The sequence below is a fragment of the Gossypium hirsutum genome, chromosome D07, assembly GCF_007990345.1.
Source record: "Gossypium hirsutum isolate 1008001.06 chromosome D07, Gossypium_hirsutum_v2.1, whole genome shotgun sequence".
In the NCBI taxonomy this organism is placed as follows: domain Eukaryota; kingdom Viridiplantae; phylum Streptophyta; class Magnoliopsida; order Malvales; family Malvaceae; genus Gossypium; species Gossypium hirsutum.
In genome coordinates, this window is record NC_053443.1 from 57,142,211 (window position 1) to 57,168,175 (window position 25,965).

At 34.1% G+C, this 25,965-nt stretch overlaps 3 protein-coding genes across 5 annotated transcripts; 1 reads left to right on the forward strand and 2 right to left on the reverse strand.

Annotated features, from left to right (window-relative positions):
- Positions 1 to 7,273: 7,273 nt before the first annotated feature.
- On the forward strand, positions 7,274 to 12,875 carry LOC107958597 (alpha-mannosidase 2). Of its 2 annotated transcripts, XM_016894412.2 has the most exons (4): positions 7,274 to 8,096; positions 8,967 to 9,116; positions 9,371 to 9,403; positions 9,754 to 12,875. In XM_016894412.2, exons 1-4 carry the CDS (start codon positions 7,518 to 7,520, stop codon positions 12,493 to 12,495), a joined length of 3,504 nt encoding a protein of 1,167 aa, XP_016749901.2. In that variant the 5' UTR covers positions 7,274 to 7,517; the 3' UTR covers positions 12,496 to 12,875. The 2 variants fall into 2 exon arrangements, with proteins under 2 accessions (XP_016749901.2, XP_016749902.2); XM_016894413.2 differs by lacking the exon at positions 9,371 to 9,403 and having other exon boundaries at positions 7,293 to 8,096.
- A 959-nt stretch (positions 12,876 to 13,834) lies between these two features.
- Positions 13,835 to 17,351, reverse strand: LOC107958596 (mannose-1-phosphate guanyltransferase alpha). 2 transcript variants are annotated; one of them, XM_016894411.2, is made up of 15 exons: positions 17,133 to 17,351; positions 16,950 to 17,047; positions 16,388 to 16,488; positions 16,212 to 16,290; positions 16,046 to 16,106; positions 15,918 to 15,964; positions 15,743 to 15,835; positions 15,573 to 15,663; positions 15,422 to 15,470; positions 15,230 to 15,346; positions 15,004 to 15,151; positions 14,843 to 14,935; positions 14,663 to 14,731; positions 14,372 to 14,414; positions 13,835 to 14,252 (listed from the first exon to the last, which is right to left on the reverse strand). In XM_016894411.2, exons 1-15 carry the CDS (start codon positions 17,176 to 17,178, stop codon positions 14,152 to 14,154), a joined length of 1,236 nt encoding a protein of 411 aa, XP_016749900.2. In that variant the 5' UTR covers positions 17,179 to 17,351; the 3' UTR covers positions 13,835 to 14,151. The 2 variants fall into 2 exon arrangements, with proteins under 2 accessions (XP_016749900.2, XP_016749899.2); XM_016894410.2 differs by having other exon boundaries at positions 15,230 to 15,349.
- Positions 17,352 to 18,980: 1,629 nt separating this feature from the next.
- On the reverse strand, positions 18,981 to 21,981 carry LOC107958595 (probable zinc transporter protein DDB_G0291141). Its single transcript, XM_016894409.2, has one exon. It carries the CDS (start codon positions 21,912 to 21,914, stop codon positions 19,371 to 19,373), a length of 2,544 nt encoding a protein of 847 aa, XP_016749898.1. The 5' UTR covers positions 21,915 to 21,981; the 3' UTR covers positions 18,981 to 19,370.
- Positions 21,982 to 25,965: the final 3,984 nt, after the last annotated feature.

The window sequence follows — 25,965 nt, forward strand, 5'->3', positions numbered from 1 at the left end:
TTAATATAAATGAATATATATATATGTATCCATGTTATGATGAATTGACAGATAATGAGTCCCGGTTGAACCTTAAGAATTCTTAGGATACAAATGACATGTCATTAGGGATTTCATGTTTCCGGTGCTGGTCTTGAATGTCCTATAAATGGTTGAGATCCTGCATTTGTTGCGGATTCTCTACAACTCGTGTGAGCAGCATCGTGTAGCTTACATTCTGACCCACAGCTCGTGTGAGCAGACCCATTTCACAGCTCGTCTGAGCAATGATGTAAAGGAAATGTTACGGTTATATGGAAAGGTACACTATGTGTGTGAGTATTCTCAAATATCTGATGCAATCCTAGATAGTTCAACGGGTAAGAAAAGGAATAGAAAGGTAAATAAGTTAATAGAAATGTTCATGATTTTATGAAAAGGGTGATGCATATGTAATGTAACTTATGAAATCTACTTATGATATAAATGAGCTTATATGTGATGTTGATGAACCTACTAACATTTGAGCTTGATGATGCTTGAATAAGCTTATACTAAGCTCTTGGTATTGGTAATAGTTTATGCTTAATCTATGAATTGTGTTATTGAGGTGGTAAGTTATGTTTAAGTTTATATGAGCTAACTAAGCACTTGTTGCTTACGTAGTTATTTTCCTTTGTTTTTTAGATTATTGGAAGCTCGATCGGTTGGAAGCTTGTTGGAGATTTTGAGTATTTTGGCTAAGGTTTAACAGCCTGTTTTCAATAAAATTGGAACAGTGGTTTTGGGACCACAAATCTGAGTCCGGAAGAAGAATTATTTTAAAATTATTTCATGGTCTGCATTATGATTGAAATATCGTATGAAAATTTTGTAAAGAAATTTTATACGTTACATGTCTAATTAGATGGAAATAACCAAATTGCATGAAATGCAAAAGTTGAGTTCTAATAGCTATAAGTATCAAATAGCTATGAAATTCAAAATTTGAGGTCCTTATATGGCAAATAGATCATTTAGAAGAGTTAGTAAATAAGGATGATTAGTCATCAATGGAAAATTAAGAAAAGAAAAGTATAAAATTGGAAAGATGAAAAATAAAGATGAAAAATAATAAAATAAAACAAAATATCATCATTTATCATCTTTTCTAAAATCAAAAGACATAGAAACCCTAGTTTGAAGCTTGAAGATAGACAAGCTTACTTTGGCTCAATTAGGTGAGTATTCAAGTCTCGTTTTTAATGATTTTTATATTTTCGAGATCATAATAGCTTAATCTAGCTATCTTGGGGATTAATTTGTAAAGTTATCAAAGTGCTAGGGTTTTGCCATGGATGAGTATGCATGAATTATGAAGTTTTATGGTAGAAAATGAAAGGTTATTGATAAATAAACAACTTTTGTAAATGGAATTTTGATGAAATTATGATTTAGGGACTAAATTGTAAAGATGAAAAATTTATGGAAAAATTATAAATTTTGTGAAATACCTTGGCTGCTAATGTTATATGTAAAAATCGTCTAGGCTTGGAATAAAGATTAAATTGCATGAATTTCATTTTCCAAGCCTAGGGACGAAATTAGAGTTAAATAAAAGTATAGGGGCAAAATGGTACTTTTTCCTAAGATGTGAATTGGATTGAATTGTATTAAATTAATGATAAATTCATTAATATAGATCTAGATAGACCAAATATGGAGTTAGAGGAAAAGAAAAAGTATTGGATTAATAGATTTTGCGTACATGAACACTTGTCGAGGTAATTTTGTGTAACTAAATTGAGAATTTATATGTGTTAATTGAATTCTATGTATGTGTTTGTATAATTTCTGTGTATAAGAAATTTATTACATACCTGAAAATGATCATCAAGTATTAAGTCCCGTTTGAATAAATAAAATTCGATGGATACAGGGTACCCGAATTGGTTGTGGTCCTGTATATGTTGCGGACACACTACAGCTCGAAAGAGCGTCCCGTTATTAACTCTCATGAGCATCCCAATATATGGCCCTCTCAAGCTTCCCATTATATGGTTCTTGAGAGCTTTCCGTTAATAACTCTTCGGAGTATCCCGATTGGTTGTGATTCTGCATGTGTTGTAGACATACTACAGTTCTTATGAGCATCCCGATATATGGCTCTTCGTGAGCTTCCCGATTAAAGGCTCTTTGTGAGCTTCTTGATTAATGGCTCTCCGGAGCTTCCCAATATTGGCTCGCTTGAACTTCTCGATAGATGGATATCCGGAGCTTCCTGATTAATTACTTTTCGGAGCTACCCATTATTGGCTCTTATGTTCTTCTTGTTATACAGCCCGGATAAGCTTCCCGTTACATGGCTTATGTAAAAGCCCAAATTTGCCCGGGCCCAATTAAACTAAAAATAAATAAAACCAAAATAAGCTAAAGTTCAGTCCATTACAAGCCCAAATGCCAAACCCACCTAAAACTAACCCAAATAACCCTTACAATGGCCCAAAACTCGTATGGCCCAAAAATCAAATCAGACCCAGAAAGTTTAGTCAAACTAGGGTTTCAGACTTTCTGAAACCTTAGTGCTGCATCTTTTGATCTTTGGCCCTTTGCCGCCGCAGCCACCTGCCCTTTGCCACCGCCACTTGCACCACCTACTCCACCTGCAAAACAAAGGAGAACACGCAAGCAAAGAAGGACAAGACAGTAGAAACAATAATAAAAAAAAAATGGTGTAAAATGGCTATATAGAGGCCATTCAAATGGATTGTAACTTCTTATTCCTCTTTACAGACATATTGGAAAATAACAAAAAGAAAACAAAAACTTAAAGGTAATTTCTTTGTTTTTTTATTTCAGTCTTTCTATTTTTTTTTTGTAAACGAAAACAAGGAAAAAAAGAGAAGAGGAAAAGAAACTCATCTACGTCGGCCGATCTACTCGTCGTCGATGGCCTCGTCGGGAAAGGAGAAGAAACGTCATGTTTCTTCATTGCTCCACCGGGTTTGGCCGGGTTTACGGGGGTTTTGGCTTCGGATCCTCGCTCCATGTGTAAAGGGCTTCGAAAGGGATTATTTTTGTTTTCTCGGCCACCGCGGACGGCGGCGCCGTCGCCGGCGGCTGATGACCGGACTCTTGGCCGAATTTTCAAAAGGGGGAGAGGACTTGAGAGAGTTTAGATAGCTTTTTTTTAGGAGTGGATGAAGAATGAATTTTTTAAAAAAAATTAACTTAAATAGGACCCATGAAACGACGTCATTTTGGGCTTGAGCACCAATAGCCAAAACGGAGCTGTTTTGCCTTAGACTCGCGCGCGACCCGACCCGCTACAGGGAGGATCCGCTCGTTTTCACGGAATGGGTTATTTGCGACCCAGGTCCTTCTGCATTTTCAATTTATTTTGATTTGGTCCTGTTGCTTATTTATTCATTTTTATAAATTTGGCCCCCATAATTTTGTTTGATTTTCGATTGGGTCTTTGACCCGCTGACGTACTGGAAGGCGGACACGTGTCCGAATTTGTTCATTTTGCCCATTTGGTCCTCCCCTTTTATTTTACTTTCGATTTTGCCCCGAATCTTTGTCTTAGAATTCAAATTAGTCCTTTTTTCTGTTATTTTGTTATTTTATTGATTAACTCAGTTTTTTTAAATTTATTTATTTATTTCTCACTATTATATTATTATATTATGTTATGATTTTTACATTATTATTGTTATCATATTTCTATTTTATTTGTTTATCTAAGTTTAAATATATTTTAATCTTATTATTATTGTTTTTTACTCTTTTACACCTTTTTAATTTTAGGTTTAATTATATATGTATACGTGCATATCTTTGATCTTATATTTTATAATTTTTATATACATATATATATGTTTATATACATTTTTTTATTTTATAATTTATATATGCCTATTTAATTTGCTTCGTTTCCCAAAAATTTTCAACATTTTAATACAAGGATCGTATTTTTAAAATTCTTCAAAGTTTTTAATTTTCGACATTAAGACATCAACTAATCAACTAGGTACCAATTTTGGGCGTTACGAGGGTGCTAACCCTTCCTCATACGTAACCGATTCCCGAACCCGTTTTTCTGAATTTCGTAGACCAAAATCGTTGTTTTAATAAAATTAAATTGTTTATTAAAAACAACCACTTTTCAAGGTGGCCCGATCACACCTTATCAAAAAAGATTGGTGGCGACTCCCGTTTCTGTTTTCATTTTCAAAACCCAAGTTGACCCGTTTTATCAAAAAAATGGTGCCAACAGCTTACATGAGCTTCCTGTTATATGACACGAAAGAGAGCTTCCCGTTTATGTGCTCATATGAGCATTCCCAAATATGAATTGATGAATTACAAATTTGTACACTTCGTATGTACTACTCAGGTATCCATCGATATTTTAAATGATTTAACAGGTAAAATCCAAATATGAGAAAATAAATGAATTTAAAGTGAATCATTACCTGTATATACACGAAATATGTGGAAATTTGATATTGATGAGCTCATACATGATTCTTAATATTCATGTGAAGTAAGTGACTAACATGTTTGATGAAGTTGTGTGTTTAGGCTATTAGCCAATTTGCTTGGATGCATTTTGTATGTTTATTTTAATGAAAATGAATGGTAAGTTAATTTTTGTTATACGAACTTACTAAGCATTAAATGCTTCCTCTGTTTTATTTCCTCTATTTTATAGTAATTTGGAACCTCGATTTGGTTGGAAGCCGATCGGAGCAACATCATATTATCCTTAAGCTCGATTCGATATAAATAGCAAAATTTCTTTTGGGTATAATGGCATGTATAGGCTAAATTTGGCCAATGATAGTGTGTATGTGTTTGGTTGTGACTAGCCATTGGAATGGCTTGTGTTAGACATATTTTGATATGTATATAGAGTTTATATATGTTTGATGTGTGTTTGAAATGGATGAAAGATGAAAATCATATAGGTATATTAATAATTGGTTTGAATTGACAAATTTAGTACAAGGATGTATATATATGAATTAGGTTATTTTGGTAAGTTTTGACACTTGGTCATATGAATTGATATGTCATGCATAAGACTTGATTTTGGCTTGATTTGAAGGACTTGTATTGGCTTGTAAATGTATTTAAATAAATAAAACTATTTGAGTTAGGATTCAACATTTGAGTTCTCGAGAATAAGCTTTATTTGAAATTTGTATGATTTTATTGAAAAAAGATACCCGGCCACCTAAATTCAACGAAGAAAATTGAAGCCCAGTAAGTTAGGGCACGATTTTCTCGAGAATCTTTGGATACCGGGTATTTTAGAAACTTATAAATAAAACTATTTCGATATTTTAATAAAATGTAATCTTTTAAACAATGTAATGTGATTGAATGTTTACGTACAACGCAAAAAGGATAATTCGAAAATAAAATGTACACCAATGAATAACAAACAATTAACAAACAAATACAAACAAGCATAGCAACAATAATTTCAATCATATATTATGTAAATACCAATATCAACGGTCAAACATCAAATGAATTATTAATCAAAAATTTTTAAAGATACACTAAAAATAACAAAAGGAGAAATTCTAATTTATAGATCCTATGTACCAAAGTTTTAAAATAAATTATATACATGAATATAAAATAGTTTCGAAGTAGAATAAAAAATGTTGCATAATAGTATTTGAAATAAGTTTGAAGCAAATAATATACATATATTAATTTTACATAGGTAATACATATAAAGTGAAACATAATAGTAATAATACATATTATAAAATATCAAAACCGTATACAAAATATATCAAATTTTCATAAAAAATATAAAATAATTAAAGATGAATTAAATAATAATATGTTAAGTTTAAAACCATAACGCATAATGAATTTGAAAAGTTAATGTATGATTAATTTAAATAATGTTAATAATAATTTAAAATAATAACATGTTATATCTTAAAACAATACTAGTGATAAAAACGATGTTAACTTTAAATATTAAGTAATACTAGATTTAAAATAATACTACTGTGGCGCCGGGAGTCGAATGTTGCTAGGGTTTCTTGCTTCTGTTTTGCATTTTGGGCTCATTGGGCTAGAGGTTTTTAGGCTAGTGGGTTAGGTTAAATTTAGGTTTTGGGCTTGGGTTAATTGGGTTTTGTTGTAATTTTGGGTTTCTTTTAACTGTTTAATGGACTTATTTATGTAAATGGACTTTTAATTTTTTGTTTTATATTGGTTTTATTTATTTACACATGCCCGGCAAATTGGTTATTACAAACTATATTTTAAATATTTAAATATAACTATTAAATATTTGTAATTAGTATTTTAAAAAATATATTTTTATTTTTAATTAATTATTTTAACATATTTGTAATTAAGCACCAAGAAAAAAAAAGGAAGTTAAATGTTATTGGAGAGGTGAAAAAGTAATTAAGCACCAAAAGTGCTTTTGGGAGAGGAAAAGCTAAAATTTTTAGCTTCTCCTTTTCAGAAGTGCTTTTGAAAAGCATTTCTAAAAAGCTAAAAGTTTCAGCCAAAAGTAACTTGTTCTGCACAGTTTTTCTTCCAAAAGTACTTTTAGAGTCAGAAGTGGTTTTTTTAAGTAATGAAGAACTGAACCTAAGACTTTTGCATGATGAATAACTCGTTTTTCTAAGCTAGGCCTTAAGGTTATGCTCCCTCTCCCTAACCACTCTTACCATAATTCTAAGGTGCTTGACCTCTTGCTCATAATCATCCTTTTCAACTGTTTCAATTCCTCAACAAGATCAATGAACCTTAGCAAGAGAAGCACATCTTCGTTATGTCTAACACCCGAAGTAAGACCAACAAAAGTTGTTATCAGTAGTAATACAAACACATATGCTTATTATACCATCACCTCCTTTTGGATTGTCGGTCCGAAAAAGAAAAAAAAACCAATGTTAAATTAACTAGTAAAATCATTAAAAAAAATAGTTTGGCAACTATTTAAAAATCTCATTATAGCAAGATACTGTGAGATCTTTTTAAATTAACACCTAAAATTAAAAGGGAGAAAAAACAACACCAATTTATCATTAGTCATGCCACAAAAGTTTTACATTGAAAAATTAGAGTTTATCTTTTAATCAATTCAACCGTCTCCAATATTAAAAAAAAAACTAATTTCTAAAAAAAACCAACATAAAACCACTATAATCTCTTATTTTTATCTTTTTACCTTTAATTTAAAAAATTTCTACAATGTCAAAAAAATATGGTTTTAAGGCTTAAAAAAACTATAATTTAGATTATGAAATTCCAATAAAATTGCAGGTTACTGGTAGGTTGTAATGGCACAAATCATGCACCGAAAAAAATCAATGTCTTTTAACGCTATAGATCTACACTTGAAAGAAAAAGCACTCAAAAAAATCCAAAATTTTCTTACATTTTAAAAGTCTTCACCAAAGCACAAGTTATAATCATAAATTTCTTGCTTTGAAGTTAGATCCCACTAAATGAAGACTTAAGCATAGATAGAAAGGCATAGGAAGAAGCTGTGTTGAGAAGTCTACAACATGTCTTTGTCTTCCTACCTTGGCAGCAACACCCGCCGTGGAGGAGGATGGGCTCAGTCATTACTCCCTTCTTCATCACCCACCGTCAAATCAACCCTCAAAGTCCACCCCACTCGAAAGTCACGGAAGCGTACGGTTCTGATCAACTTCCTCCTCACCAACTTCTTCACCATAGCTCTTTCCCTTTCCTTCATCTTCTTCATCTTGACTCTCTTTTTCTTTGGAATCCCAAAGCCCATTTCATCCCATCTCCAGCCCCCATCCTCGACCCGAAGGCTCACAACCCGGAAACCAGTGACCCGGAAACAACCCTGGTTGAATCCAAACCAAACCGGTGCCGCAGTTGATATAACCACTAAAGATTTGTATGATAAAATTGAGTTCTTGGATAAACCTGGAGGGGCCTGGACTCAAGGGTGGAAAGTTAGCTATAAAGGAGATGAATGGGACAGTGAAAAATTGAAGATCTTTGTGGTACCTCATTCTCATAATGATCCAGGCTGGAAGTTTACTGTGGAAGAGTATTATCAGAGGCAGTCAAGGCTTATACTTGATACCGTTGTTCACACTCTATCGAAGGTAACTCTTTTTTTGTTAAATTTCGATGGGTTCTTGTTAAGATGGTGAAATGTTTGAAAACAATTCGAATTTGATCAAAGCTTAGCTAGATTGGTTCATGTATTTATTTGTAATAGATGGTATCTAACAGGTCTGGAGTTAGCTTGTTTTGTTGTGTATATATATTTGGAGTTGAATGAATTTAGAGATTTGTTTGGGATTTTTGAGCGTTTTAGTTTTTTTGTTGATGGATGGTACTGAAGTAAAGTGAATCTCAATGAAATTGTGGGAATTTTTTGTTATCTTTCTTTGCCTTCGTGTAAATATAGAATTCCACTTATCCTTCCGATTCCTTTGGGAAAGTAAAGTTTGATGTTTGTTGGAGCTATGCTACCTTAGCTCATGGTAAGTGTAGGATATGTATATATATAAATATTTCAAAGATCATATGCTCATAATCATATTTGACCATGTGTTGACCATAGATAGACAAGGAGACTCTTAGAAAAGTGAATTGTCTAAATAACATAACATGAGTATCAGTGAAGTAGATATGGGGTTCATTGTTGGAAGTTAATTTCGGCGAATTCAATGGTTGTCAATGTCGCTTTACCCTTTTAGTTCGAAGCTGATTTACATCTTGAATATGCGTATGTTACACCAAGATGATTTTTGTGCAACATTGATGTTTAGTTCTCTATCATGGATTTGTTGGATGCCTATTTAGTCTTGAAATTGAAAAACCTATAGGTATTTGTGATTTTGAGATTCATGTTCCTTGTGACTTTCAAATATTAATCATATTGAATCTTGACCAATTCATGTATGAAGTATGCATTTAGTTCTGACAATTTATATGGCAAATGAAACCCCAAATCCAATGTTTTGCAGGATCGTCGGCGGAAGTTCATATGGGAAGAGATGTCATATTTGGAAAGGTGGTGGAGAGATGCCTCGGAGGATAAAAGGGGGACTTTTACAAATTTGGTGAAGAATGGCCAGTTAGAAATAGTAGGAGGTGGCTGGGTTATGAATGATGAGGTATGCCTACAAGCTGATGTAATTCTAGAAATTCATGCATTATACTTCAGTGTAGCTATTTCTTACATTACTCAGACTACGGTGTCTGTATTGGATATGGATGTGTCCCTCATGAATATGTTCAATATATATCCTATACCTCTTGTCTGATATGCATTAGAAAAGGGTGTCAAACATGAGTACTTTAAGAAAATATTGAGTCAGGCCAACATTCATTTGGACTTTAACAACTTTATTTTCTTGTCCTGATACAGGCAAATTCACATTATTTTGCCATAATCGAGCAGGTAAACCTTGAATCCCGGTGTCTTGATGATTTTATTTGGCTTTATGATCATCTTTTCAGAAGGTTGTCTTGTGATTTTATGTTCATGTCAATGATTATGATCCTTGATATCATGTGTGAAAATATCAACTTTTCATATATTTTTGGGTTCTCACTTGAAAAGCTCCTATAAAATCCAGGGTTACTTCTGCATTTGTGAAATCCATTAAATTGCTTTGTCTCTTTCTTCCTTCGCGTCCTCAAATTCTTTGTGAAATCCAGGGATTGTCTGTTTCTCGTAGTTTTTTATCCATAAAAATTCTTTGAAACCTTGTTCTTTATGTTGAATTTCCTATATATTTGCAAATGCAGATAACTGAGGGAAATATGTGGTTGAATGACACCATTGGGTTTGTTCCGAAAAATTCTTGGGCAATTGATCCATTTGGTTACTCACCTACCATGGCTTATCTCTTCCGTCGTATGGGGTTCGAGAATATGCTTATTCAAAGGACTCATTACGAGCTGAAAAAGGAACTTGCTTGGAATAAAAACTTGGAATATGTGTGGCGTCAGAGCTGGGATGCTAATGAAACAACTGACATTTTTGTTCATATGATGCCATTCTATTCATATGATATTCCACATACTTGTGGACCGGAGCCTGCAATTTGTTGTCAGTTTGATTTTGCTCGTTCACATGGTTTCTCTTATGAACTCTGTCCATGGGGACAATATCCTGTAGAGACTAACCCAGAAAATGTGCAGGAGAGGGCACTAAAACTATTAGATCAATATCGGAAGAAATCGACCCTGTACCGGACCAATACGCTTCTTGTACCTCTTGGAGATGATTTTCGCTATGTTACTGCTGAGGAAGCAGAAGCTCAGTTTAGAAATTATCAAATGATATTTGACTACATCAACTCCACTCCCAGCTTAAATGCGGAAGCGAAATTTGGTACTTTGGATGACTATTTCCAGACCCTTCGGGAGGAGGCTGACAGAATAAACTATTCCGTTCCCAGAGAAATCGGCTCTGGTCAGATCAGTGGTTTTCCTTCTTTATCAGGTGACTTCTTTACTTATGCTGATAGGCAGAAAGATTATTGGAGCGGCTATTATGTGTCAAGACCTTTCTTTAAAGCTGTCGATCGGGTACTGGAACAAACGCTTCGTGCATCAGAAATGTTGATGGCATTCTTACTTGGTCATTGCCAGAGACCACAATGCGAAGAGTTGCCAATGAGGTATGCTTATAAGTTGACGGCTGCAAGAAGGAATTTAGCTCTTTTTCAGCATCATGACGGGGTGACGGGAACTGCTAAGGATCATGTTGTTCTCGATTATGGAACTCGGATGCACACTTCTTTGCAGGACCTGCAGATTTTCATGTCCAAAGCAATTGAAGTGTTGCTCGGAATTCGCCAAGAGAAATATGATCAGACCCCTGCGCTATTTGATCCTGAACAGGTGAGATCTAAATATGATGCTCTACCTATGCATAGAGCAATCAGTGCTCGCAAAGGAACTGTGCAGTCAGTTGTACTCTTTAATCCTCTTGAACAAACACGAGAAGAGGTTGTGATGGTAGTTGTTAGCAGACCGGATGTTAGTGTTTTGGACTCAAATTGGACTTGTGTGCAGAGCCAGGTTTCTCCTGAATTGCAGCATGACGAAAGCAAGATTTTTACAGGCAGGCATCGCATCCACTGGAAAGCTTCAATTCCTGCCATGGGTTTGCAGACATATTATATTGCTAATGGCTTTGCCGGATGCGAAAAAGCTAAGCCGGCAAAACTCAAATTCTCTTCAAAGTTGAGTTCGGGTCCATGCGTTGCACCTTATGCATGCTCAAAAGTAGAAGGAGATACGGTTGAAATCGTGAACCGGCATCAAGTTCTCACCTTTGATGTTAAGCATGGATTGTTGCAAAAAGTAATCCACAAAAATGGTCTGCAAAATGTCGTGGTTGAAGAGATAGCCCTTTACTCAAGTTCAGGAGGCGCATACCTTTTCTTACCGGATGGGGATGCTCAGCCTATAATTAAGTCGGGTGGGAATTTGGTTATCTCGGAGGGTCCCTTGATGCAAGAGGTGTACTCTTACCCGAAAACTTCATGGGAGAAAACACCTGTTTCTCATAGCACTCGCATTTACAATGGAGGCAATACAGTACAGGACTTTTTGATTGAGAAGGAATATCATGTTGAGCTTCTTGGCAAGGATTTTAATGACAGAGAGTTAATTGTTCGATATAAGACAGACACCAATAATAAAAGAATTTTCTACTCCGACTTGAATGGCTTTCAAATGAGCCGGAGAGAAACATATGATAAGATTCCGTTGCAGGGAAACTACTATCCCATGCCCTCTCTTGCTTTCATGCAAGGGTCAAATGGCCAGAGGTTTTCAATTCATTCTCGACAAGCACTGGGTGCTGCAAGCCTTAAAGAAGGGTGGCTGGAGATTATGCTTGACCGTCGTTTGGTGAGAGATGATGGACGTGGTCTTGGGCAGGGAGTGATGGACAATCGTGTAATGAATGTTGTTTTCCATATCCTGATGGAATCCAACATTTCTTCTACTTCGGATCCTGTTTCGAACCCTTTTCCACTGAGTCCATCTCTTCTTTCTCATCGTGTTAATGCTCAATTGAACTATCCGTTACATGCATTCATTGCTAAGAAACCACAAGAAATTTCTGCGCCGACACACTCGAGATCCTTTTCTCCTTTAGCTGCTCCCTTACCGTGTGATCTGCATATCGTGAGTTTCAAAGTCCCTCGACCATCAAAATATTCTCAGCAGCAGCAGCAACTTGTAGATCCTCGGCTTGTTTTAATGTTGCATAGGCGAAACTGGGATTCTTCTTACTGCAAGAAGGCCCGATCTCAATGTACAGCCGTGGCTGATGAGTCTGTAAATCTATTCAACATGTTCAAAGATCTTACAGTGCTGAATGCAAGAGCAACTTCTTTAAATCTTCTGCATGACGACACGGAAATGCTAGGGTACACTGAGCAATTTGGTGATGTTGCTCGAGATGGACGTGTAATCATCCCTCCCATGGAAATACAAGCATACAAGTTTGAATTAAGGCCACGCCAGTAAATGCAGTGAATTGATTTAACTACTGCATACCCTAATGATCCGGATTGAATCAAGTTCATAGCAAAAGAGAGCAGATCTCTCGTGTCCCACTGTCGACACAGTTACGATCGCAGGCTATTTACTTTGTGCTGTTAGTTCAAGAAATATCCGGAAGTGTATGGCATAGGAGTGAGCGGTTTCATGGAACGGTAAGGTTTCCCTTCATCGAACTATGATTACAGGATAGTTTTGTAACACTAAGAAATTCATTTTTCTGTATTTGTTTCGAGAACGGAGGTTATTTCAAATCAACTGTCAGACCATAACCAACTTCAGATGTTGCTTAGTTAATTTGTAGTTTAGGCTTATATATATATAGATGATATATGAAGTTTGTGTTCTCAGAAGTGAATTTTAAGAAGCATATGCTAGCATTAGTCATGGTTCCAATATATATATATATATTATATATATATATAAAGTTGCAGAATCTAGCTTGTGTTTGAGAAGATCATATTTTTATGCGGAGGTAAAAGTATCATGGAAGTCTCTAGTTAAGATTGCATTTTGCTTTCTCTACTTAAAAAATGGGTAAATTAGTCTTTGCACATTAGATTAAAGAATAACTTGGTCCTTTCTGTTAAAAATTTTATCCGTTTGTACTAATAAAAACTAGTATGGTTGATGGAATAACCAAATAGTGACATGTGGTGTGCCACGTATGCCTCATGTTGATATACAATGATCAATTTTTAAGAGTAGAAATAAATGAAATTTGTAATAGAAAGATCAATTTATTCTTTGATATAACGTATAGGAATTAATTTGCCCATGTTTTTAGTAAAAGGATAAATTACAATCCGACTCTTAGTATAAAAGTTTCCATTATACTTTTACTTTACATGCGGTAGTTTAATTCTGTTGATGGTTGTCGAATTCACTAATTTAATTAAATTATATAGAACCGTATTGAGTGGTGAATAAAATAAAGTATGAAAAAGTATTTGATATATTATCGGTGGCATTTTTAGACTTCAAAAGTATAATAAAATATTAAAAAAAAGATGTATGATAGCTTTTTAAGGCTACTTTGAAATAAATAAATAAAAACACACGGCGAGCGTATCAAAGCGGACATGGAATGCAAACTAAATTGAATAGCTTGTAAATATTTAGGTTGATTAAGGCGGTCGAAGCATTGAAAAACCTTAAAGAACTGCTTCTGAAGTTTAATTTATCTAATAGACTACGCAATTCATTTAAAATAAATCACTCACTCCTACGGCAAATAGCAACCATAAGAAAAAACCTCGGATCAGACCAATCGATTCAACTAATAAATCATAAAATGAGATTCAAAGAAGTAAAATTTTTGTAATTCTCATTCGTATTTCAATCAAGAACAAAACTCCATATTGCAAAAAAACAAAAAAGAAAAAGGGGACCAAACGAAAAGCAATAAAAGAATTCTAGTTTTTGCATTCTGGATTTGAAAACTTCGAAACTTCAAATTGATAATCACACACTAATATCTTACATCACAAGGCTTTCGTGGTAAAACTATTCCCCCGCTGTACTTTGATCTTGTTTATGCTCTTACCATTTCCAATATTCTTGCCGGTCTTTTTTCTTTTTCCAAGGCCGAAAATCAGGACTTGTGGAGCGGCATTTCAATTGTCATAAAATGATCTCGTCTTGCACGCTCACATTAAGGGTCTTATTCGGAAGAACAATACTACTGATCACAACAACTTCATCTTCTACTATTACAGCCTCTCCTGCAACACAACACAAAGTAAACTAAAGCTCAACATTTCTTCAACTGCATCGGAGATTTAATCCGCTAATGTTATATTTTACCAAACTGTCTAGAAATTTATTAGTAAGAAAAACGTACCAAGGATAGTAATTCCGAGCTTTGCGTTGTAGTCTCCATCAGCCTGGAAAATTAAGGTTGAGGATCAGCCAGCCAAGCAAAATAAATCTGCCTAATGTACCAATGTTCGAGTATGATCTTTTGTTATGGCAATTTTACTAGTTTCTTCCTAAAATTTGTCGAGCTGTTATCTGATCATGCATGCTACATTCATAAACAAGACTGACTGAACACAAATTTGTTCGATTCTATTTATGTGTGCGCGTGTGTCAATTTACGTATATAATATTGCATCGATACATGGGAACTTGCCTGGACACGAGACCACTTTCCTATAGACGACTTCCATCCAACAATAGAATTAATAACAACCGCGTTTTCCTGCCGGAAGAAACATCAAATTATATTTTTCTCGACCGAGTAGAAACCAGCACCGGTTTAATACAACGAAAATCATGGAAGTATTTTATTTTCAAGTTTTCACTTCCTTACCTGAACTTCAACATCATCCAAGATGATGCAACCTATAAGTCTCACCCCAGCTCCTATACGAACATTTGCCGAAATAGAGACATTGGGACCGATCTGTTCATGAGAACGACTTAGAACATAGTTTCCACATTTGGGCAACAAATACCGAGAACTGGGAGTACCTTTGCGGTCGGGTGTACTTTGGCCGAGGGATGCACATAGACATCACCAAGAATCGAAGCACTTTTAGTTCCATCTCCACCAGCTAATAGATCAGGGGAGGTATACCGGAATTGAGCAAGATAAAGACCAGAACATTTTAAAGACATCCTGTGTGGATAATAACAGGTTTAAATACAATGATAATTCATCAGCAGAAAACGCAACATCAACCCGAAACATTTTTACCCTGGAGTCTTGATCTGTTCCCAGAAATCCATAGTTTCGTACGTATATAATTGCTTCTTTCCAGCAAAAGGGGACAAGATATCTTGATCCAATCTAACAAAATCTTGGGGAAGAGCCCTACTGAGAGGGAATAGATATCGGCATTAAGATCAGAACTGTTTAAACACAGTAACACTAGTGAGAGAGGACAACCTTGTTGGAGACTGCAGCGTTTCAAAGCTCGACAAATGGCGTAAATTAGCTGCAATACGACAAAAAAAAGGTCATTTACCGATAACAAGAGAAAAATTTTCCTCGTATATTAGCAAAAAAAAGTATTGTAAAAGCACGAAGACAATACAACCTTGGTCTTCTCGGTGTGTGGAGACTTCTTGAATGGCAGTAAAGATATCAGGAGTAAAGACGTAAACTCCACAGTTAATTAAATCGCTTACCTGCAATCCATTGGAAAAGCCGGCTTAGGACTATTAATCAAGCTATAAGGGAAAGATTAAAATAGCACCATGAACATACAAAAGTCTCGGGCTTCTCGGTGTAGTGCAATAGCTCTTTTGTGATCGGGTCAGCAACCAACTCACCAAACTGATTAGCGGACTCAGCAGATACCTGAATGGGAAACAAGAAAATGTCAAAAGACAACCGCAGGTCCGCAACAAAGACCGAAAAAATGAAAAAGAAAAGAACTTTCCTTGATTACTAACACAGTTCCCATCCCACTGTATCTTTTGTGAGCCTCTACAGAAACGAGCATCTGATTAATATTCGGGGAATCATATTCATAAGTATATAAAATTTTACAAGGAACAGGGAAGTCACCGAGCATGTCTGTCAACGGAAAACTGCAACAAACATCACAGTTTAGCAGGAAGATATGTGACTGTACGAAAAGAAAACGATATGAGAAGTAAATCAAAGCTTCCGCACATCAACTTATAAAAATGAACACGAATGAATATGAAAAGAAGGAATGCAGAATTCGAACCGGATTGTCTTCCATTATAATATTTCTGAAGTAATAGAGGCCACCAGCTGAACCATGGGGTTTATCCTCTTTCAAGTATCTAACTCGATTTAAAAACCAGAAAAACAAAAGTAAGATCCACCGTAGGATAGAAAACTCAAAATGAGAACAATATAATAAATCAGTGCACTAATCACCTCACTGGTATTTTCAGCTCGTTCGAGATCGAAGAGACATATAATGTGAACTCTTTTTCCTCGTAAAATCCAATTAGAAAAATCTGAGCCAAATTCGGTATCTATACAACAAACAAGAGAAAGGTATAGGAAATCAATGAACATTAACATAATGATTTCTAAGGGTATGTCTCAATAGAAGGTAAAAGTATCGTAGAGGCCCCTGCATTAAGAGTCGGATTGCATTTTGCCCCTTCTACTAAAAAAAATAGACAAACTAATCCATATACATTAAATCAAAGAACAAACTGATCCTTTGGTTAAAATTTCCATCAATTTTTGCTGTTAAAAACTTGTCCCTATACGAGCGACACATGACACGCCATATATTATTATTTTGTTGGTCTTCAACAGCACAAAGAACCAAATTTACTCGAGGTGTCCATATTTTGAGTGAAGGGACGAAATGCAATCATAGAATGAAGTGTTTGAATCATGGAACATAAGATCAAAACGACAATGAAAATACAATAATGTGAGAAATTAGTATGAAAATTTTGAAAGAAATTAATTAAAAAAATACCCGTTTACAAGCAGAAATTGGGTGATGAACCATCGGCTGACCTGCTAAAGGGAATAAGGGTTTGGGAGTATTGAATGAAAGAGGTCTAAATCTAGTCCCTGGAAAATGAATCCAGTCATCAAACATGAAAAACCAAAATCCAAACTCAACCAAAAAGACAAAGGCTAAGGGTGTTGTTGTTACCTTTGGTGGGTCCACCAACCATGATCACAGCAACCACTTTCTCCATGTCTGAAAACCCTTAGGGAAGTGAGAGATCGGATTTCAGTTGAATTCTGGGGTTTTAGTTTGGACAGTGGAAGGAGTTTTTGGTTTTTTTATTTGGTTGTTGAGTTAGATTTGACTCACACTTTGCTGAGACCAAATACGATGTTGTCTGTCACCGTTTCAATTCACTACTGTTTCGTAAACTCGAGTCCACATCCATGTTTAAATCAAAGATTTGAGGGTAAATACTACCCTTCAATTAATTCAAATGAAATAATTTTTTTATTTGGTGCAATCGATCTAATCAACTAGTTTAATTTGATTATAAGAGTTCTAATTTAAAATACTACCAATTGATAAAATCAGTTCAACTAGTTAATTGCATTAAAAACTGTTAAATATATAAAAAATATGTATTTAATTAAGTGCATATAATATTTTTTATAAAAAATTTAAAAGATTGAATTTGTATTTGGTTCACATTCACATTATAATGATTTATTTGATTCATTAATTTTATAAAATAAATTATTTTAGTTCTTTTGTTCTTTTTAGTCCTTAAATTTATATTTTTTTGTCAAATTATCTCAAGATGGATTGAAAGTTAACTTTTTTTAACTTTGCTGATGTGGCATATACATGGATAACAAGTCAGGATTTAATTAATTTTTTAAATTATTTTAAAATCATAAAAAAATATTTTTAAATATTTTTAAAATTAAAAAAATTTAGTAAATGTTGATATGTTATTCACATGCATGTCACATCAATAAAGTTAAATTTTAAAGTAATTTGATAAAAAAAATACAAATTTAAGACTAAAAAAATGAAAATCAAATAAAACCTAAAATAAAGAGGGCCAAAAAAATTATTATGGCATAAGTTTGGCCAAATACCGACCGAATAAAAGTCTAGAAATTAATTTCTCTGGTATGAAGGTTGTTGAAGCCTGCCACAATAGAGGACTAAAATGTCATTAAACCATTTTTTATTATTTTTGTAATAAAGGTTGTTGCAATGTCATAATATAATTAATTTTAAAATGCTGCATTAAGTACAATATGCAATTTCTTTTAATTTCTAGACTTTTATCTTATGTAGTATTTTTAAAAAATTTATTTTTATATAAAAAATTTAAGACACTTTCGCTATTTTAAATATAAATATTTATTTTTATAATAAAAAATTAGAATTAATTATAATTAAATAAAAAATTCAATTAATTTGATTTCTAAACAAATTGATTTTTTTAACCATTTGCATCTTGAAAATGCATATGTTACACAAAGATCCGATGATTATTTCTCTATCATAGATTTGCATGTAAAAGTATTATGAATGTCTTCGTATTAGAAGTTAGATTGTATTTTATTCCTTTATTAAAGAAACGAGTAAACTAATTCTCATACATTAGATCAAAGAATAAATTGCATTTCTGTTAAAATTTCCATATATTTCTCCTATTCAAAAACTAGTGTAGGTAATGAAATAGTCAAAAAATTACACATTATCATGCTAATATACAATGACTAATTGTTAACAATAAAAATAAATGGATTAATTTATTCTTTGATCTAACTTATATGGAATTTTGAGTAAAGAAAGCCAAATATAATCCAACTTTTAATATAAGGATCTTCACGATACTTTTACCTGAATTTATGGTAATCGAAAACCGATACAACTCAAACCCATCTAAACCTGCTCGATTGCCACATCCAGCATGCAGCAATATCCATATAAAAGCTTTCCAAAACAAGTATTTCAACATTCTTTTAACTTCTACTCAAAGTATACTTCAATAAACATGCCAATAAATAATTATGAACCATAAAAACAAGTTCTTTTTACATTATAAGCAGAAAGGTCATACAAGAAAATAATGTACCACTGTTTGTTTCATTACATAACCGATTAAATCTTCTTGTTTGGATTTCACTCACCTGAACCTACGAGAAATTGACACTGATCTCATGTGTAACAAAAATAAACATTTCCCCTTTTTCACCCTTTTCTACTGCTTCACAGAAAACATCGATGCTGAACTCAACTTTTACGAGTATATACATGCTCCAGGATAAACCGACAAAGATGTACTCCTTACAACACAGCATATAGATTGGAGCTATCTGTTGCTTTTGATCATGATAAGACTCAGTCCTAAAGATGAATGAGCTACTCTCTATTCTCGACAGTGTAACCTAAGATCAGTTACTATAGTTCCACACACTCCACTTGCAACGTCAAATCCTTGATTCCGGCATCATGTAAGATGTGCGACACTTGTGATTTCATAGCAGCCTTGTCAGTTTCTGCTGATATATGAAGGTGGACTGTTCCAACGATATCCGTGTTTGTAAAGCTCCATACATGCAAGTTCTGAACACGACATACCCCTTTCATGTTCGTAATATCACTTATGGCCTTCTTCAAAACCAGCTCTTGAGCCCTTGGAACTCTTTGAAGCAAAATTTCGGAGGAGTTTCTAAGCAATGGGATAACTGATGATATAATTAAAACCGAAATGAATATTGAACATGCAGGATCAGCAACTAGCCACCCCTTGTACTTAATTAAGAGAGTCGACATAACAACTCCAACACTTCCCATGGTGTCTGCCAGAACATGCAAGAAAATCCCTTCCATATTGTGGTCGATGTGTCCATGCTGATGCTTCTGGGGCAACTTCCCTTCTGATAGAAGTTGGTTCTGTAGGGGTAACTTCCCATGGTGCACGCCTAGATCATGATGATGATCATTGTGATCATGATGATGGGCACAATCATGGTGGTCATGAGCATGGTCATGTTGATGTCCATAGCCGTGGTGATCATGATGGTGGGCACAATCATGTGGGGCATGATTGTGATCATGGCCATGGTGGACACGAAATTCGTGTTTCTTGTGATCTTCGGCATGGTAATTGTTGCTGTGATGTCTGCTCCCATGATGATGTTCATGGCCAGAGCAAGAATCTTGGCATCCATCGGAAACATTTACAAATTCATGGTGTTCAACATGACTCTCGTGATCATGTGAATGCTGATGATGGTGGTCGTGAAAGTGGGAATCAGAATGAGAATGCGAGTGCGAACATGCTCCGCCATGTGCATGATGATGCTCCTCATGAAAGAATATCAAACCGACCACATTGACAACAAGCCCTCCAATCGAGACAGTTAAGAGACTGTTCGTTGATATTTCTTGAGGATCCAAAATCCTCTCAAAGGATTCCAACACAATTAATGCCCCGACTAGAACTAGGAAAACTGCATTAGTATACCCCGATAGAATCTCAAATCTGCCTCTACCATAATTGAATTGACTATTAGCAGGCAACCGTGAAATATACGAAGCATAAAGCCCAATAGCCAAAGCCGCACAATCGAACAACATGTGACACGCATCTGATATCAACCCAAGACTATTACTCATGAAGCCAGCAGCAAATTCCACAACCATGTATGCAGTATTAATCAATAGAAACAATGCAATCTTCCGAGACTTTCGCTCACTCAATATATGTTGAATTGGTTTCATTATCGACATGCTAAAAGACTCCGATGATTCTATCCCCAATTCAATATAACTTGTATAAACTGGATCAAGCTCTCGAACAGCAAAGTACAACAACAAACCGCACAACAACAATCCCAAAAGAGATAACTCCTTGAAATAAAACAACTCCAAAACAATGGTACAAACAAAAGTAACCATAAACTCCCTCTGAAAATCTTTAGAACTCATTAACTTGTCATCATCATCGAAATTCTCACTCAAAATCACTCCAAAAACAACAATATTCACCAAAGGCCAACCTAAATTATCAATAGAAATATTTCCTCCACCTTGACTTTCGTAAACAAAGAAACTAACAGCAGCAGGAACAAAAAGCATAACAGTGGTGAAAAACGATGAAATCAATCGAACCCTTTTTCGACCAAGCTGTCTAATGCTCCCCCAATTCATGGAAACCTTTTCATAACAACCTAAAAACCCTGATAAAAAGGGCAATAACATTGGCCAAATTCTAACACAACCTTCCCTAGGATACATCGAAAACCCGGTCTTATTCAAAGGAAAACAATCTACTCTATCCCAACTTAAAGATAACAGCATTAACCCAATAAATAAAAAGCAAAACCCAATAATCTGAGACGAAAAAACCGACCTTTTCTTGGGGTTATTATTCTCTTTGGAAAATAGCCTGCCAGCAAGGTTTCCCGATAGTTCAGCTAAGATCATAGCAGCTGTACCACAGTATCTAAGAGCTTGGAACCTGAGAAGTAATATAATGGACAAAAGGAAGGACTTAGAGAGTAGGAGTTTGAGTTGAGGGGTGGAGAGAGAATTAATGGGGAAAATTGGATGGTTTCTGGCGTTCCTTTTGGAGAAGAGGGTAAAAGAGAGAGAGAGGAGGAAAGAGAAAAAGGAAAGGAGGAAAGAGAAAGGGAAGACTGAGAAAGAAGGAGGGGAAGAGCGAATGAAAGGAAGGAGAGAGTAAAGAGAGCGAAGGGAAAGGAGGAGGAGAAGAAGGAAAGAAATGGAGGATTTCTTTTGGGAGGAAGAAGACAAAGAGGAAGATTGGAGGGAAAGGCGGTGTTTTGATGGAGTTGCAGTTGGGGTTGTGATGGAAGGAGGGTATGAATACGAAGGGTAAGATCTTGGGGTAGTTTGGGTTGGGGTTGTGAAAGCAGTGGCGCGTGGAGGGACGGAAAGGCGGTTGGGACGGTGGTGATGGTGGTGGTGCTCCGCCATTTGGATTTTTCTTTTCCTTCGGTGATTTTGGGTTCAATTTTCCCGACTCTGATTTTGAGAGAAAGAGATACTTGTCGGGGCCAAACTTTAAATCTAATTAATTTCCTTCGACATGCATTTCCTAAAATCACCCAATGAAATAGTGACACGTCTCAACAAACTCCAACGCTATAAGTTAAAAGTGTTACAGGATAGGTGTCATTATTTCATTGGATTACGAAAAGGATCTAATGAACTGTATGTAAATTTGCCCCGATCTGCCGAGGCTGAAAATTATGACTTGGACTGGGTCGCACCAGGAAGATAATTTTTATAATTTAATATTGGGATAAAGTCACATTTTGTATCTGTACTTTCACCAAATGTTTATTACGGTGCTCTTACTTTGAAAATGTTCAATATGGTACATAATGAGTTTTATTATATGGTACCTGTACTTTTATAAATTATTGATGTGGTACATCTACTTTGAAAAAGTTCAATGTGATACATGAATTATCTATATATATTTTATTATGGTACCTAGTGTTAAGATCATCAGTGAATTGTTAAACCATTCAATGAAAATTTGACACGTATTAACCATATATTTAGTTATTTATTTTTTTAATTTAATTTAATTTTTTATTTTATTTATTTTTATACATAATTTTATATCATCCATGTGGACTTAATAATTTGGAAGAAAAAAACAATTCCATGTTGAATTTTCATTGGATGGTTTAGCAATTCACTAATAATGTTTACACCATGTATCATAATAAAAACACATATTGATAGTTCAAGTACCAAATTGGGTATTTTCAAAGTACAAGTACCTTATTTGACATTTTATGTAAATATAGGTACCATAAAAAATACATATTCATAGTTTAGGTATCACATTGGACATCTTGATCGGCCTAACTCATTTTGGGTAGGCTTATGTAACAACTCGAAATTCAATGGTGTCGAAAATTATGGTTTCAAGATCTTATTTCCGTAAATCGAGTAAGGATTTTTACGAAGTTAGTATATTAATGAATTGGAAATTTGTTTAGTGATTTAGCCAAAATTGTGAGTAATTAAGGTTCAGGGGCTAAATTGTAAAAGTTTAATCGCTATAGATTTTTAATTAAGATAAGACTTGGGGACTTGAATTGCAATTATCAAAAGGGCCAAAATAAACCATTTCTAAAAGGATTTTAGTGGGGAGTGATGGATGGTGACATTTACTTAATTTAATTAGTGATTAAGCTTAAATAATTAAGGTTAACTTAATTAAACTAATCTAGTTTAATTAAAGTAAAATCATAGTATAAATAGAAATTGGTGGAAGGAGAGATGAAAGATTCATCTTCTCCAACTGGCCAAAAAGAAAAGAAGAAGAAAAACACCATTTGTACTTTCAAGCTTTCGACTATTAAATTGGTAAGTACAATCAAGTTATTTTCTTGTAATTTTTTATAAATTTGAGGTCATGGGAGCTTGATTTAGCTAGCCCATGTACCAATTTGTAAAATTGTTAAAGTTTTTAAAGTTGCTACCGTTGAGAATTGAACGAAATTGGTATGAAATTGTTAGAAACTAAGCTTAGATTAAGAAAATGACTAAATTGTAAAGCTTAGTTGTTAGTTTCATAAATTAGGGACCAAATTGAATAAAATGAAAATTATTATGAAATTGAGGTAGGAATACAAAGTATAGGGTCCCTAATGAGTATATGTGAAATCAGATTTTAATCCAAAAGTCTAGATCGAAAGTTTTGCTTGTCCCAGGTTTAGGGCTAAATTGAATAAATTGCAAAATATGTATGACTTTGAATTTGAATTTGATTTGATGTGGAATTTGATATTGTCTTATTGTTAAATTATTATTCGTAGTTAAAGATGATGCAGGGCCATCGAGAGGAAAAGGAAAGACGAGAGCCGATGACGAGTGACGTGAGCTTTCGGTTTGTATCTCTATTACCCAAGATAAATCTAATTATTGTATACTTATGACATTATGCATTATATAATGTTGAGGTGAGTTTTTAATGGTTATTGAGTTGAAATTGAATATCGAGACATAAACTAAATTTAATAGAATAGAAAGTTGTATGACTTATTGATATAGGAAATTGGTATGAAATTGAGTTGAATTATGTTATATTATATGATGAATTGATGTTGAATTGAGAATTATGGGATGTGAATTGAACTATATAATGATTCAAAAATTGGTTACTCTATTAACTGGAAAGTGTTATACTTCATTTTAGTCGATGATGCACTTATGTGTCAGTATAATTGTTTGGTATATCTAATGATGCACTTACATGCTAGTATATTGCTTCAGCACATCTGATGATACACTTACGTGCCAACATGATTACTTTGGTTTATCCGATGATGCACTATGCATGCCAATATAATTGGCCTGGTTTGTCCAATGATGCACCTCGTGTGCTAGTATAATTGCTTCAGTTTGCCCGATGATGCACTATGTTTGCTAGTATCTTTCCTTCAGTATACCCGATGATGCATTGCAATTCCAGATTGAGATGTAGGTTGTCTATTTCGTGCATCTGTCTTGAAATTTGAGTCAGGTTAATAGGGTTATATAAATATGATTTGGCTATATGGTTGATTGAAATGAAATGTGATATTTGATAGCGTGTGAAAGACAATACAAAATGGTAAGAAACATGCCTTGGGGGTCGATTGTATTAAAAGAGCTTATAAGCTAGGAAATGATAGAAATGTGATATGAAATGTTGATCATAGTAAATGAATGAGCATATGTGTCTATAAATGATAATGTGAATTGATTAAGTTGAATAAAATATGAATAAAAATGAGATTAAACATCATATTGGTACATAAATGTATATGTAAATAATTGAATTATTATATTGATCATGCTTATTTTGTAACTTGAATTATGGAAATTACCACTAAGCGTAATTGCTCAGCGTATGGTTTTTTTCTCCATGCGCAGGTACAGTAGATTCCAAATAGTTTGAGGAGTTGTTCCAACGTTCAGCTAGTGATCCCTAAATCAGCAAAGTTTGTAAAGTTCTCTTTTGATTAGTATATGGCATGTACCTAGGGTTTAAGTAGATTTTGTATCGAAAACGGTTGAATTTAAAACTTGGTTGCTCAATGTTGTTCTGAAGTATCATTTTGGCATATTTTAGCTTGAATGCAATTGACATATTATTGTTTTGGTTATAACTAAAATGTAAAGTATTAGTATAGGTCTCCCAAACTTGTACAATGTTGCGATGAGGATTAAGCCAAGATTCATGTCGTGACGATGTGTAATCGAGGTCACGATGAGACCTACTCAGTATGTTGTGTCGCAATGAGGAACCTCGACGTCACGACGTCAACTAGATGTTTTGAAATTCTTACAATTTGGTCCTAATTTAACCTCGAGATAGCAATAGAGCTTTCGTAAGCTTATATAAGACCCGAAAATGAACACAAAACATTTTATATACAGGTTTAACTTATATTGAGATGTTTTATGTTATAAATTGAATTGTGAATTGGTCGTAGTTTCTTTGGCAACAAATGTGACACTTTGTAACTGGGACCCGATGATTGGGTTAGGTATGGCTTGTTATAGGCTTACAGTTTTGACTTATATTTTTAACCTTAGATTGCCCCGACTTGGTCCATTTTACTATTTAAAATAATAAAAAAATATATAAAAGTTTATATTAACATTATTTTATAATTAAATTTAAATAAAAATAATTTTTATTATTTTTAAAAAAGTGAAATGGTCCATTTGGACGAAATGAACTCGAAATTGCAAATTTTTTTTTCAAATTGGGCCTCTGCTTTACCTCATACTTGAACACATCTAATGTTACTAAGGTCTTTCCAAAGTTTGAGCTATTCGTTCAGTCCATATTAAATCGTATTTGAACAATTATGTTTTTAATTAATTCAAATATTTATATATCAAAATTATTTTTAATTAACTTTAATTATAAAGTATATGAAATAGTAGTGTAAAATAATTTTTAAATAATGATACAAGAACTAAATAAATTCAAGTCAAATTTAAATATATTCTG